At 46.0% G+C, this 16,060-nt stretch overlaps 1 protein-coding gene across 1 annotated transcript in view; it reads right to left on the bottom strand.

Annotated features, from left to right (window-relative positions):
- Window positions 1–7,130, bottom strand: part of chst7 (carbohydrate (N-acetylglucosamine 6-O) sulfotransferase 7) — a 32,786-nt gene extending 25,656 nt beyond the window's left edge. The window contains exon 1 of the mRNA XM_085999578.1: window positions 5,659–7,130. Within this exon, the coding sequence (XP_085855704.1) occupies window positions 5,697–6,965 (1,269 nt within the window). The 5' untranslated portion in view covers window positions 6,966–7,130 and the 3' untranslated portion in view covers window positions 5,659–5,696. The remainder of the gene's footprint in view (window positions 1–5,658) is intronic.
- Between the last annotated feature and the right edge of the window lie 8,930 nt (window positions 7,131–16,060).

Below are 16,060 nucleotides of genomic sequence, written 5' to 3'. Positions count from 1 at the left end.
GGTAACTTCCCAATAGATTGGAATGTAATGAATGTAACCTCCATCTTCAAATAACGGGCAAGGGATGAATCCTCAAATTTCAGTCCTGTGAGCCTTACCTTGATTCTGTGAAAAATGATTGATACTTTAAAGAGAGATTAGGCTTCATCTGGTAGGATTAGAGAGAGCCAGAAGACTGTGTATGATCAATGCACTGAATTTTTTTTGAGGCGGCTGTATACCTTGGTGGGTAAGGATGTGGCAGTGGATATTATCTACATGGATTGCAGGAAAGCACCTGAAAAGTTCCTACATAACAGGACTGCTTCACAAGATGTGGGGCCATGAGATAGATTGCAAAGTATTAGGCTGGATTGATGCATGGCTGAAAGGCAGACAGAAAAACATATTGAAAAAGGGGGATACAGGACCATTAAATCCAGAATCGTAGTAAGGAAACTGAAGGGAGGTTTGGAAAAATTGGCTTGATGAGTCAGTGGTTTGATGATGCCCAAAACATTAACATATTACAACATAGGAAACGTTTCAAACATATGAAAAGACAAACAGGAAATGGCCAGCTGGTCCATCGAGCCTGCCAAAGCAGTCATGACTTAAAAAGACATTGTAACTCCCAGTGTCTCCTCCCACTAGTCATACAATCTCCTGAGAAAAAGCAAAAAAAAAATGTGTAAACCCTAGGCTAATTCAGGGGGAGAGATCTAGGAAATTCCTCTTTGACCCCCATAAAGCGATCAAAAGCAAGTTCCAGGAGATCAACAACAAGCGTTTAGTGTCTTTAACACAGTAAAACGTCCAAAGTGCTCCGCAGGAGCGTAATCAGATAAACATTGCCAAAGCCAAAGAAGGAGACAATAGGACAAGCTTGGTCAAAGAGGTAGGTTTTAAGGAGGGACTTAAAGGAGGAGAAAGAGGTGATGAGGAGGAGAGGTCTAGGTTGGGAATTCCAGAGCATAGGGCCGAGGCAGCTGAAGGCACGGCCGCCAGTGGTGGGGCGAAGGAAGTCGGGGATGCACGAGAGGCCAGAATTGAAGGGATGAGCTCTAATGAGCCTATGGCCTGACGTAAGAAATCTACTAGGCACTTGGTCTAAGCGTTAAATGATATACCTATCAATTCATCCAATGAAAAGCGACGAGTTAAGAAAGTAACTATAGGTTTTTATTGGCTAAATAACAGAGCCCACCCTCGTGGGTGATCGGATCCAACAAGGAGGAATGCCAGCCAGTCGACCACCTTTATACCTGGGCAGGTAGGTGGAGCCATGGGCGGAGTCAGCAGTGGTCAGCCCAGGTATAACAGCGTGACAAGAGGCGACCTCGTATAGCGATACAACAGTGTGAACAGTGATAACCATAGAGTAACGATATAACAGTGATAACTATAGTGTAACGATAGTGAACGATAAAAGTGGTTTACCACATTAAACAAAGCTTTAATCAACTGTTTTACAACACGGAGGTCTAGTTGTGTCCTTCACTAGTTCCTGTTAAGAATGTCCTGCGCAAGCTGGGGCCGTGCCTGAGTATTTATACTCTCCCTGGACAGCGCCACCCGTAGGCCGCACAGTATTATTGCATAAGTCTTTCTTTCATGAATGACTGATTCATGTCATGGCCCCTTCTCATTCCTGACTTTTCTTATATTATTATCTGTTCCAATGTTCTGCTGTGCAATCTGGCAAAGATAAACCCATACCCATACATTTGATTGAAATAAAAATTAACAGACATAAATAGTGAAATCTACTAGCTTGTTCAAATGCACTTCATTAAGTCCCTACTGGTACAGGTCTGACACTAGGACTAAAGAAAGTTCTGTTGTAAACCACAAAACTCGTGTGTGAGTTGGATCACCTGTATCAAGGGTCCAACTCCCAAAAGCCACAAAGAAAACTGATAGGCACAACCTGTTAACATTTAACATTTAACAAATAACAAGCATTTTGACACAAGTCAAACATATACAATGTATTAAAAAGCATGCCGCAACTCTTCAGGAGGTAGGCGTAAGGGTTGCAACGTTTTTACTGTTTATGGTCAGTGTTACTAATATAGTACATTTAGTAGAGCACCTACAGCATTGCCCACGGTTCAATAGCAAGCTCGGTGACAAGCCAACAGTAGGAATGAAGAGTGGAAGTTAGCCTCAGAAGTACACAATGTGAATCATTCCAATACTTGATACCAAATATCAATAATAATTACCTTATGAGGAATTGGTGGTGCAGCGATTTGGTCCACTGTCTCATCACCTGAGGGACCTGGGCTTTATCCATTTTAAACTTAGCCTAAAGCTTTGTTGACTATAACTGTCCTGCGCAAAATAGGGTTAGGTAATCTCAAACCAATTTCCAATCCTCACTTGCCCCACAACAAAAAAAAACCCACCCATAATTCAACATTAATTGGCAATCTTAGAGAAGCTACGAGGTTGGTGAAGAAAAGTGAAATCTTACACTAATACAATGGGTAGAGCGTTCTCTTCTGAAGTTGGGGTTAAGGCACGTTAATGGGGCAGAGGAGCTTTAACCTGCATCTAGCCTGTGCCTTACCCAGGAGTAGTTGATGTGATCTTGCAAAAGATGTAGAAAAGTTCCATTTCCCAGCACTCACATTTCCTGTTTTGATAATAAAAGTATGACTTTTTAGGTAGAAACTACCCACAAAATAATGGCGTGGAGAAAAGGAATGGACCTCCCCAACACAGCAATGAAGGAGCTGGAACAAAATACAATTATGGGGGCGGCGGGGGGTGGGTGGGGCGGTGGTTGTGGGAGGGAGCTGCCACTTTAAGGCATGCATTTGAGCACAAATATCAAACATGAATGTTTCCACTACTCATACTAGTTGTCAACTGTGACATATGTACATCTTATCATGCAGTGCACATTCATAATGAGCCTGGTAGATGTGCAAAAATGGTAGCATTTTTCAAAAAAGGCTGGCAGTGTCAAATGTATCTGTGTGTGTTCTGCTGAAGTAAATATAGTATACAAGTTGCTAAATACTTTAATTCATTGTTAAATCCTTTTATTTACATTTTCAATTGAATATTTGTTTTTGGATGACAAGAGTATCAAACCCATGAGGAAACTGGTTGAGAAAAGCCAAACAGTGCAAGGGACCAGGGCAACATCAACAAGAAAAAGACTTGCATTTATATAGTGCCTTTCACGACCACCGGATGTCCGAAAGCGCTTTACAGCCAAATAAGTAATTTTTGAAGTGTAGTCACTGTTGTGATGTAGGAAACACGGCAGCCAATTTGCGCACAGCAAGCTCCCACAAACAGCAATGTGATAATGACCAGATAATCTGTTTCAGTGATGTTGATTGAGGGATAAATATTGGCCAGGGTACCGGGGATAACTCCCCTGCTCTTCTTCAAAATAGTGCCATGGGATCTTTTGCGTCCACCTGAGAGAGCAGACGGGGCCTCGGTTTAACGTCTCGTCTGAAAGACAGCACCTCTGACAGTGCAGCACTCCCTCAGTGCTGCACTGGCGTGTTAGCTTAGATTTTTGTGCTCATATCTCTAGAGTAGGGCTTGCACCCACAACCTTCTGACTCGGAGGCGAGAGTGCTACCAACTGAGCCACTGGCTGACACTCAATACTAACCCAGGGTGCTTCAACCATGAAAATGAATTAATCATTAGGTTATCAAGTTCACTAAACTCCCCCTTCGCCTAACCCGCCACCCTCCCCCACTCCACCTGAATGATGATGTTGGCACTTGGAAATGAAAGAACTTGAATTTATATAGCACTTTTCACATCCTCAACACAGCCAATGAATTACTCTTCAAGTGCAGTCATTGAAAAATAGAAAAATAGAACTTGCATTTGTATAGCACCTTTCACGACCTCATGACATTCCAAAGCACTTCCCAGCCAATGTAGAGAAACGCAGCAGCCAATTTATAGAGAGCAAGGTCACACAAATGTCAATGAGGTAAATGGCCAGATAATCTGTTTTAGTGATATTGGTTGAAAGATAAATATTGGGGATCTCCCTGTTCTTCTTTAAATAGTGCCATGAGATCTTTAAGTCCATCTGAGGACGGTTGTTATTTTGCGCTCAAATGTGGTTGCTAATATGCGTACAGAAAGATCCCACAAACAGCAATGAGAAGAATGACTAGTTAATCTATTTTGGTGTTGGTTGAGGATTGAATGTTGGCCAGATCACCAGGGGAATGCTCTGCTCTTTTTGAAAAAGTACCATGGGATATTTCAGGTCTACCTGAACATGGCAGATGAGGTCCCAGTTAAACATCTCATCCAAACATGACCCCTCTGACTCACTCTGTCAGCCTAGATTTTGTGCTCAAGTTCTGCAGCAAGCTTGAACCCAAGACCTTATGACCCTGAGAAGGTTGAGGGGTTATTTTTTAGAAGTTTTCAAGATATTAAGGGGAACAGATAGGGTAGATAGAGAGAAACTATTTCCGCTGATTGGGGAGTCTAAGACGAGGGGACATAGTCTAAAAATTAGAGCCAGGCCTTTCAGAAGTGAAATTAGGAAACACTTCTACACACAAAGGGTGGTAGAAGTTTGGAACTCTCTTCCGCAAATGTAAATTGATGCTGGGTCAATTGTTAATTTTAAATCTGAGATTGATTGTTAACCAAAGGTATTAAGGGATATGAGGCAAAGATGGGTATATGGAGTTACGCCGCAGATCAGCCATGATCTCATTGAATGGTGGAACAGGCTCGAGGGGCTAAATGGCCTACTCCGGTTCCTAGGTTCCTATGTGCCTATGAGACAAAATAGAGTACAAGTAAAAGGTTTGAAACTTATAAAATTCTGACAGGACTGGACAGACTAGATGCAGGAAGGATGTTCCCGATGGTCGGGGAGTCCAGAACCAGGGGTCACAGTCTAAGGATAAGGGGTAAGCCATTTAGAACAGAGATGAGGAGGAATTTCTTCACCCACAGAGTGGTGAACCTGTGGAATTCTCTACCATAGAAGGCAGTAGAGGCCAATTCATTAAATATATTCAAGAAGGAGTTGGATATATTTCTTAAGGCTAAAGGGATCAAGGGGTATGGGGAGAAAGCAGGGACAGGGTACTGAATTTGGATGATCAGCCATGATCGCATTGAATGGCGGGGCAGGCTCGAGAGGCCGAATAGCCTACTCCTGCTCCTATCTTCTATGTTTCTATGTTTGTTAAAGGGTTTTGATGACCTGGACTTCTCATTAAACTCCCTAGAACCAGAAAGTCAAGGTAAGGGGCAGGAGGTTTAGAGGGGATTTGAGGAAAAACTTTTTCACCCAGAGGGTGGTTGGAATCTGGAACTCACTGCCTGAAAGGGTGGTAGAGGCAGGAACCCTCACAACATTCAAGAAGCATTTGGATGAGCACTTGAAATGCCATAGCATACAAGGCTACGGACCAAATGCTGGAAAATGGGATTAGATTAGATAGGGCTTGATGGCCAGCGTGAACGCGATGGGCCAAAGGGCCTCTTCTCTAAGTCCATTATTTGCACCCATCACTACATCAAGTAAAGGTTGCAAGCTCAAAGCAATATTTTTGTAAGCTAAATCTGACACTCTTGAATTTATGGTGTAGTCACAGACAGATGAAGCCTCCACTGCATACATTTATTTCCACTGTGTGAAGGTGTTGATTTTTTTTTTACCTTGGTCCAGTCTCTGAATGCTAGATGGCAGATGGTTTCTACGTGTTGTCTCTATGGCTTGGGCGGTAGCCCAGCACTTTCATCGCCTGCTGACAGTTCTGTTCCACCTGCTGGATCTGCCACAGGCTCAGCCTTTTCTTCCAGGCGCTGACGGCTTCCTTGGCATCCCTGGAAGAGATCAGGAAGGGTTTGTCGGGGGAGTAGCCCGCGCCGTGTGTCATGTTCAACACGTAATTCTCGGTGGCCGGCGTGACCGTGACATTGGCGAAGTTGTACAGGGTCCTCAGACCGGCCACCGGCTCCAGCACCAGGTCCTCGTAGCGGAGCGTTAGGTACCTGCTCCTGATCCAGGCCGGGGACCTCTTGATCAGCGCCTGGTCTCTGCTCCAAGCCTCGCAGATGACCTCCAGGGCGCTGGACACGTAGGTGTCCGCCCGCTGCGACCTGTTGGCCATCCAGATGCGCTTGTACTTATCCGCTTTATTCTTGCTCCTCAGCACCTGGATGCTCTCCTTGACCAGGGACTGTTTGGTCTTCATGCGGGAATTGTGCACGGCCCTGGGGTCCCTCACCAGCTGGACCACCTTGAAGTTCAGGGCAGGGTCTCGCATCAGAGGCAGCAGGACCTCGGCGTCCAGGATCCTGACATCCTTGATCACGATCACGTCGTACTTCTTGCATTCCCTCTCCAGCTCCTTGATGTCCCTGGCCGGGCAGCGCTTCTCGCAGACGCCGCCGTCCACCAGCTCCACCCGCTCCTTCTGGTAGGCGTCGCAGAGAGGGGCCGAGCAGATGACCTTGTTGTTCCTCCAGCCGAAGACAGTGCGGGTGGTCAGCGCCGGGGAGCCGGCCGAGTACAGTTGCAGAACGGAGAAGTCGCACTGGAAGAGGGAACGCAACATGTCCCGCACCGCTCCTTGCAAGCTCTGGGCGTCCCCCGGGTACAGCGCCTGCCACATCAGCCACATGGGCTCGTACAGGTAGAAGACCTGCGGGTGCTGGTTGTACAGCTCGCCGGCGAAAGAGGAGCCGGTCCTCCAAGTGGCGTGCAGGTAAATGTGCTGCTTCTTCCCTCCCGGGCTCCCCGGAGGGGTGGCATTGCCAGCCTTGCCCCCCGCATCGAGACCCAGCCCCAGACCTGGGTCCTCCCCAGCCACAGGCACCAAGGCGTCCGAGCACTCCCTGGGCAAGACCTGCTCCCCTGGAGCCCGGGGTTTGCTCTGGCAGTCCAGTATGTAAGGGATGGTTAGCAGCAACAGCGAGTAGACGACAATGACGATCAGGTATCTGCTTTGGAGCTTCTTCATTTCATCTGCTGCTTTTTCTTCTTCCAAATGTCCTTTTTTTTGTGGTTTCCTTCTCGCCGTGTTTTATATCCTGACCGTGGTTGCGTGAGCGAGCGCCCCTTTCAGCTGAGTTTACACTCGCTTACAAGCTGCTTTTCTCAAACCCTAGAGAGAAACACATTTCACCCTGCGTGTCCGTCATCCTCATAAATACAGCGGAATCGACGCCAGAAACCCGCCCACAGTCTTCACAATAAAAGCACCGTGTGTGTGTGTGTGTGTGTGTGTGTGTGTGAGAGGAAGTAAGTGTGTGAGAGAGAGTGTGAATGAGTGAGAGTGTGAGTGAGAGTGAGAGGGAGTAAATGTGTGAGAGTGTGTGAGTGAGAGTGTGTGAGTGAGAGAGAGGGAGTAACTGTGTGAGAGAGAGTGTGAATGAGTGAGAGTGTGAGAGGGAGTAAATGTGTGTGTGTGAGTGTGTGAGAGAGAGGGAGTGAAAGGGAGTAACTGTGTGAGAGAGTGTGAATGAGTGAGAGTGTGTGAGTGAGAGAGTGAGAGGGAGTAAGTGTGTGAGAGAGTGTGAATGAGTGAGAGTGTGTGAGTGAGAGAGGGAGTGAAAGGGAGTAAGTGTGTGAGAGAGTGTGAATGAGTGAGAGTGTGTGAGTGAGAGAGAGAGTGAGAGGGAGTAAGTGTGTGAGAGAGTGTGAATGAGTGAGAGTGTGTGAGTGAGAGAGAGAGAGAGTGAGAGGGAGTAAGTGTGTGAGAGAGTGTGAATGAGGGAGAGTGTGTGAGTGAGAGAGAGAGAGAGTGAGAGGGAGTAAGTGTGTGAGAGAGTGTGAATGAGGGAGAGAGAGTGAGAGGGAGTGTGAATGAGTGAGGGAGAGAGGGAGTAAGTGTGTGAGAGTGTGAGTGAGTGTGTGAGGGAGAGAGCAAGGGAGTGAGTGTGTGTGAGTGAGAGTGTGTGAGTGAGGGAGAGAGAGGGAGTGTGTGAGTGAGAGTGTGTGAGTGAGGGAGAGAGAGGGAGTGTGTGAGTGTGTGAGTGAGAGTGTGTGAGTGAGGGAGAGAGAGGGAGTGTGTGTGAGTGTGTGTGAGCGCTAAGCAAAAGGAAAAATATCTGACATATTGGGCAGAAACAACAAAAACCCAAAGCAAACTCAATTGCTACTTGGCCCTAAACAGACAATACAACATAGCTGATTACCTGACCATGGTAAAGGATAACAAACTGAGAAGAACCTTGACAAGGTACAGACTTAGCGAACATAGCCTAGCGATCGAAAAAGGCAGACACAGGCAGACCAGGCTGCCAAGAGAGGACAGGATATGCTCGCACTGCAGTCAGGGAGTGGTGGAGACAGAGATGCACTTCCTCACAGCTTGTGGAAAATATCAGGGCATCAGGGAGAATTTCTACCAAAAATTCTCACAAATATGCCCTGATTTCAGAAATCTGAATGACAACCAAAAACTCCCATTCCTACTGGGAGAGGAGAGAAGCTGTATAACACTGGCGGCACGCTATGTTACAGCTTGCCATGAACAGAGAGCCAACCAGTAAACTAAGAAAAGAATATATATAAACAATGCGAATGTATATTTATACACTCAGGGATATACCTGTTTATACACTGTATGAATAGAACTGCGTTTATGTGGTAAACCATAAATGTATTTTGATGCTTTGGCAACATTAGATGTAACTTATCATGCCAATAAAGCGATTTGAATTGTGAATTGTGAATTGTGAGTGAGGGAGAGAGAGGGAGTGTGTGAGTGAGAGTGTGTGAGTGAGGGAGAGAGAGGGAGTGTGTGTGTGTGAGTGTGTGTGAGTGAGGGAGAGAGGGAGTAAGTGTGTGAGAGTGTGAATGAGTGAGAGTGTGAATGAGGGAGAGAGGGAGTGTGTGTGAGTGTGTGTGAGTGAGGGAGAGAGAGGGAGTGTGTGAGTGAGAGTGTGTGAGTGAGGGAGGGAGAGGGAGTGTGTGTGTGTGAGTGAGAGTGTGTGTGAGGGAGAGAGAGGGAGTGTGTGAGTGTGTGAGTGAGAGTGTGTGAGTGAGGGAGAGAGAGGGAGTGTGTGTGAGTGTGTGAGTGAGGGAGAGAGAGGGCGTGTGTGAGTGTGTGAGTGAGAGTGTGTGAGTGAGGGAGAGAGAGGGAGTGTGTGTGAGTGTGTGTGAGTGTGTGAGGGAGAGAGAGGGAGTGTGTGTGTGAGGGAGAGAGAGGGAGTAAGTGTGTGAGAGTGTGAATGAGTGAGAGTGTGAATGAGGGAGAGAGGGAGTGTGTGAGAGTGTGAATGAGTGAGTGTGAGTGAGGGAGAGAGTGAGGGGGTACGTATGAGAGATTATGCGAGTAAGAGTGTGAGTGAGAGTGTGTGAATGAGCGAGTTAGTGAGAGTGTGGGTGAGGGGGAGAGTGGGGGAGTGTGTGAGTGAGGGAGATAGAGTGAGGGAGTAAGTGTGTGTGAGTGTGTACGAAAGCTCAGCGGATCGTGCTCTAAAATATTTACGAATGCTGCATCAAGTTCTTTCTTGATTGAAACCTTTCTTTGGACGCCGGACGAAACTCCTACCCAACAGCGCTGTCGCCAGGGTAACAGTGTGATTAAACAGCGGGAGGGCCGATGCAGGATTCGCGGTCTGCCGGCGAAATGAGAATCTGAAATCCCCCAGGGGGTCGCCAGGCTACACGTCCGCTTTTGCTGGCTTTCAATTTAACTTAATTTGCAAGTTATAAACGAATATTTCAAGTTTAAATTGACTCGGAATGCTAAAGTGCGCCGATGTGCAATAATGGATTCAACCTTGTAACAGCATTCGGCTTTCCCTCGGCTCTCTGTTGAGCATTTTATTTCCCGGGGATTAGAGTGAATCTGTGTTTGCGTCACAGGAGCCAGCTAATATATAATCATTAATTAAACCCATTTAGGAGCAGGGAACTAACAGAAGCTGATGCAAAGTGACACCGAACAATATTAAAGAGCCCTCAGCCCTGGAGAAATGTCAAGAGTGAGATTTATATGATCCAAGAGTGACCGATTTGTCAACTAATTAAAGCGTGCGTCGGTTGGTAGCACTCTCGCCTAGGGTCAGATAAAGCTGTCGGTTCAAGTCCCACACTAGAGACTTGAGCACAAAAATCTAGGCTGATTCTTCCAGTGTCATACTGAGGGAGCGCTGCACTGTCGGCGGTGCTGTCTTTCAGATGAGATGTTAAACTGTCAGGTGGATGTAAAAGTTCCCATGGCACTATTCTGAAGAGAGCAAGGGAGTTATTTGATTATCCCTCGATCAACATAACAAAAACAGATTATCTCGTTGCTGTTTGTGGGGAGTTTGCTGTGTGCATATTGGTTGCCGCGTTTCCTACATTACAACAGTGACTCTGCTTCAAAAGTACTTAATTGGCTGTAAAGTGCTTTGGGGCGTCCTGAGGTTGTGAAAGGCGCTACATAACTACAAGTCTTTCTGCCAGTACCATTTACACTTCATCTCGAGTCATCTTTTGTTTCTTAACTTGTCCCATTACCATCTCCTTTTGCCTTGCACCATCATCCCTTTTGTCTCTTAATCGCTCCTGCCTTCCATCCTATCACAGACTTTCCCTTTTGTTCTTTCCTCCCCTCCCCGCTTTCCCTGCCCCAACACTTGCTTAAAAACCTGTTCCATCTCCAACTTTTTCCAGTTCTGACGAAGGGTCATCAACCTGAAACGTTAACTCTGTTTCTCTGCCCCACCGATGGTGCCTGACCTGCTGAGTATTTCCAGCATTTTCTGTTTCTATTTCAAATTTCCAGCATCCGCAGTATTTTGCTTTCTGCAAGTCTTTCTTTATGCAGATGTGTTTTTAAGGATGCATCTGTGCACGACAGCTGTGGTTTTGGTGTGAAACGCTTTCACGTCAGATTGTCGCGGCAGTTATAGTGTGAATGCAGCTTTAATCCGAAATCAGCAAAGCAGAGACTCTATGGAAGTGGTAATCTCACTCCATTCCACTTTAGAGTTAGTGCAGACCTCAGATTTATATGTTTAAGTACTGATGCAAAACTGAAACTGAAGTGCTAAAGTTGTAATGTGAATACATTATTGGAATGTAGGTATACTCTCAGTTTCACATCAATGCAAAGTAGCTTCGGGTGTGCATCAAACGAAAGGGCAAATGCAGTTTAGAAAATGACCAAGCACATGAAAGGCGTGAGGCGAGTCTCCTCCATGATACTGGGGGAGATTTTCAACTTGCTGCTGGGCATAAAACTGACTCTGTGGATCGGCCGCCCATTATAACAAACCACCCCATTTTAATTCCCTTTGAATTCAGTGTAAAGGTGGTTTCTATAACGGGTGGTCGACCCGCAACACCCGTTTTACACCCCGGCGGCAAGTTGAAAATCCACCCCAGCTATCTTACTGTTTTAATTCTCACTAAGTGCAGTATAACTCCAGTCTAACTCCAAATGAATGAGTCTTGCCAAACCTGGGTATTGTATCTCATCACCATTTCTCCTGTGTGTTTCTTTTTGTATAGTAACCTAAATAGATCCATTGTGCTTTCAGTCTCCATCTTACAAGTCTATTACATCTTATTAACAGATCTATAAAGGTTGCCTTGGATTTGCTAAAATTAGAACAGTGCCCTAATCTTTAGCATGAATCTAAATTTACACTCTTTAGGATCATACACTCTTTAGGTAAATGGTATGTTGGCCTTTATTACAAGAGGATTTGAGTATTTTTTTTAATTCATTTTTATGGGATGTGGGCGTTGCTGGCAAAGCCAGCATTTATTGCCCATCCTTAATTGCCCCTGAGAAGGTGGTGGTGAGCCGCCTTCTTGAACCGCTGCAGTCTGTGTGGTGAGGTACTCCCACAGTGCTGTTAGGTAGGGAGTTCCAGGATTTTGACTCAGTAACGATGAAGGATCAGCGATATACCTCTAAGTCAGGATGATGTGTGACTTGGAGGGGAACTTGGAGGTGGTGGTGCTCCCATGCGTCTGCTGCCCTTGTCCTTCTAGGTGGAAGAGGTTGCCGGTTTGGGAGGTGCTGCTGAAGAAGCCTTGGCGAGTTGCTGCAGTGCATCTTGTAGATGGTACACACTGCAGCCACGGTACGCCGGTGGTGGAGGGAGTGGATGTTTAAGGTGGTAGAGGGGGTGCCAATCAAGCGGGCTGCTTTGTCCTGGATGGTGTCGAGTTTCTTGAGTGTTGTTGGAGCTGCACTCATCCAGGCAAGTGGAGAGTATTCCATCACACTCCTTACTTGTGCCTTGTAGATGGTAGAAAGACTTTGGTGAGTCAGGAGGTGAGACACTCGCCGCAGAATACCTAGCCTCTGACCTGCTCTTGTAGCCACAGTATTTATGTGGCTGGTCCAGTTAAGTTTCTGGTCAATGGTGACCCCCCCAGCATGTTGATGGTGGGGGATTCGGTGATGGTAATGCCATTGAATGTAAAGGGCCGGTGTTTAGACTCTCACTTGTTGGAGATAGTCATTGCCTGGCACTTCTGTGGTGCAAATGTTACCTGCCACTTATCAGCCCAAGCCTGAACGTCGTCCAGGTCTTGTTGCATGCGGGCATGGACTGCTTCATTATCTGCAGAGTTGTGAATGGCACTGAACACTGTGCAGTCATCAGCGAACATCCCCATTTCTGATCTTATGTTGGAGGGAAGGTCATTGATGAAGCAGCTGAAGATGGTTGAGCCTAGGACACTGCCCTGAGGAACACCTGCAGTGATGTCCTGGGGCTGTGATGATTGACCTTCAATCACCACAACCATCTTCCTTTGTGCTAGGTATGACTCCAGCCAGTGGAGAGTTTTCCCCCCGATTCCCATTGACTTAAGTTTTACTAGGGCTCCTTCATGCCACACTCGGTCAAAGCTGCCTTGATGTCAAGGGCAGTCACTCTCACCTCACCTCTGGAATTCAGCTCCTTTGTCCATGTTTGGACCAAGGCTGTAATGAGGTCGGCAGCCGAGTGGTCTTGGCAGAACCCAAACTGAGCATCAGTGAGCAGGTTATTGGTGAATAAGTGCCGCTTGATAGCACTGTCGATGACACCTTCCATCACTTTGCTGATGATTGAGAGTAGACTGATGGGACGGTAATTGGACGGGTTGGATTTGTCCTGCTTTTTGTGGACAGGACACACCTGGGCAATTTTCCACATTGTCGGATAGATGCCAGTGTTGTAGCTGTACTGGAACAGCTTGGCTAGAGTATAAGAGTAAAGGGGGGGAGGAGCTAAACATGATCAAAATCACTAAGGAAGTGGTACTCGGTAAAATAATGGGACTCAAGGCGGATAAATCACCTGGACCTGATGGCTTACATCCTAGGGTCTTGAGGGAAGTAGCGGTAGGGATTGTGGATGCATTGGTAATAATTTTCCAAAACTCCCTGGACTCGGCAATGGTCCCGGCAGACTGGAAAACTGCTAATGTAACACCCTTATTTAAAAAGGGCAGTAGACAGAAGGCTGGAAACTATAGACCGGTTAGCCTAACATCTGTGGTAGGTAAAATTTTGGAGTCCATTATTAAGGAGACAGTAACAGGACATTTGGATAATCATAATTTAATAGGACAAAGTCAGCATGGTTTTATGAAGGGGAAGTCATGTTTGACAAATTTGCTGGAGTTCTTTGAGGAAGTAACATATAGGGTGGATAAAGGGGAACCAGTGGACGTAGTGTATTTAGACTTCCAAAAGGCATTTGACAAGGTGCCACACAAAAGATTATTGCTTAAGATAAAAAAATCACGGGATTGGGGGTAATATTCTGGCATGGATAGAGGATTGGCTATCTAACAGAAGGCAGAGAGTTGGGATAAATGGTTCATTCTCAGACTGGCAATCAGTAACTAGTGGTGTTCCGCAGGGGTCAGTGCTGGGTCCCCAACTCTTTACAATCTATATTAACGATTTGGAGGAGGGGACCGAGTGTAACATATCAAAGTTTGCAGATGATACTAAGATGGGAGGAAAGTAGTGAGTGAGGAGGACATAAAAAACCTGCAAGGGGACATAGACAGGCTAAGTAAGTGGGCAGAGATTTGGCAGATGGAATACAATACTGGAAAGTGCGAGGTTATGCACTTTGGCAGGAAAAATCGTAGAGCAAGTTATTATCTTAATGGCAAGAAACTGGAAAGTACTGAAGTACAAAGGGATCTGGGGGTCCTGGTGCACGAAACTCAAAAGGTTAGTATGCAGGTGCAGCAAGTGATTAAGAAGGCCAATGGAATGTTGGCTTTCATTGCTAGGGGGATAGAATATAAAAATAGGGAGGTATTGCTTCAGTTGTACAAGGTATTGGTGAGACCGCACCTGGAATACTGCGTACAGTTTTGGTGTCCATACTTAAGAAAGGACATACTTGCTCTCGAGTCAGTACAAAGAAGGTTCACTCGGTTAATCCCGGGGATGAGGGGATGGACATATGAGGAGAGGTTGAGTAGATTGGGACTCTACTCATTGGAGTTCAGAAGAATGAGAGGCGATCTTATTGAAACATATAAGATTGTGAAGGGGTTGGATCGGGTGGATGCGGAGAGGATGTTCCCGATGATGGGTGAAACTAGAACTAGGGGGCATAGTCTTAGAATAAGGGGCTGCTCTTTCAAAACTGAGATGAGGAGGAACTACTTCACTCAGAGGGTGGTAGGTCCATGGAATATGCTGCCCCAAAAAGCTGTAGAAGCTACATCATTACATAAATTTAAAACAGAAATAGACAGTTTCCTAGAAGTATAGGGAATTAAGGGTTACGGGGAGCGGGCAGGAATTTGGACATGAGTCTAGGTTCGGATCGGTCATGGCCCTGTGGGTAGTGGAGCGGGCCCAGGGGCCGTGTAGCCTGATCCTGCTCCTATTTCGTGTGTCTAATTCTGTTAGATTCAGGAGATGGTTCTGTGATAGTGGATTGGCGGTTAGGATCAGATCAGCCATGATCTTATTGAATGGCGGAGCAGGCTCGAGGGGCCGATTGGCCTACTCCTGCTCCTATTTCTTATGTTCTTATGTAAGTCTTACTGCAATTATATAGGGCCTTGGTGAGACCACACTTGGAGTATTGTGTACAGTCTTGGTCTCCTCACCTAAGGCAGGATGCATTTGCCTTAGAGGGAGCGCAACAACGGTTCACCAGACTGATTCCTGGGATGGGGGGGTTGTCCAATGAGGAGAGATTGAGGAGACTAGGCCTATATTCCCTAGAGTTTAGAAGAATGAGAGGTGATCTCATTGAAACATACAAAATTCTTAAAGGGCTCGACAGGGTAGATGCAGGAAGAATGTTTCCCCTGGCTGGGGAGTCTAGAACTAGGGGTCACAGTCTCCGAATAAGGGGTCGGCCATTTAGGACTGAGATGAGGAGAAATGTCTTCACTCAGAGGGTGGTGAATCTTTGGAATTCTCTAACCCCCAGACGGCTGTGGATGCCCAGTCGTTGAGTATATTCAAGACAGAGATTGAGAGATTTTTGGATATTAAGGGAATCAAGGGATATGGGGATAGTGTGGGAAGGTGGGTTTGAGGTAGAACATCAGCCATGATCTTATTGAATGGCGGAGCAGGCTCGAAGGGCCGAATGGCCTATTCCTGCTCCTATTTCTTATGTTCTTATATTACTTATGTTTTCAGTCACTACCATTTGAGGCCAATAGATGCAATCCTGTTTAAAGGACTAATCTGGCACACAATGTTTCCAATTTATTTGCAAACACCGCCATGAAAATGACCTGAAATGACATGGGATTGCTGATTGCAAAGTCAGCCAAGTGTTGAATTCAGGTAAAACTATTGCAAGAGTTTTCAGTACTGCCCTTCCAACAGCGTTTATCCATTTTATCTCCTGAAAAGAGCCTTATCTACTGGGAGTGCAGTACAGCCTCTCAATAAAACATATTCATGCTCAATGCTGAAGTCAGGGATTGCAAGACTCAGCATCCACCATGCCCACATCGTCAAACATTGTTCTCAGGTAACATCGTGTTTAAGAAATATAAGTGTAGCATCCTTTTTTTTATGACGGTAATCAACTACTAAAACTTAAAATATAAACTGCAGGTAATTTAAAATTTAACTGTTGACATCAAGAAATTTAATATTTGTGTCTTCCCCAGTAC

The sequence above is a fragment of the Somniosus microcephalus genome, chromosome 10 (genome assembly GCF_052327205.1).
Source record: "Somniosus microcephalus isolate GS21.2 chromosome 10, FLI_Smic_1.0, whole genome shotgun sequence".
NCBI classification, from domain to species: Eukaryota; Metazoa; Chordata; class Chondrichthyes; order Squaliformes; family Somniosidae; genus Somniosus; species Somniosus microcephalus.
This window is presented reverse-complemented; position numbering and strand designations above follow the sequence as displayed.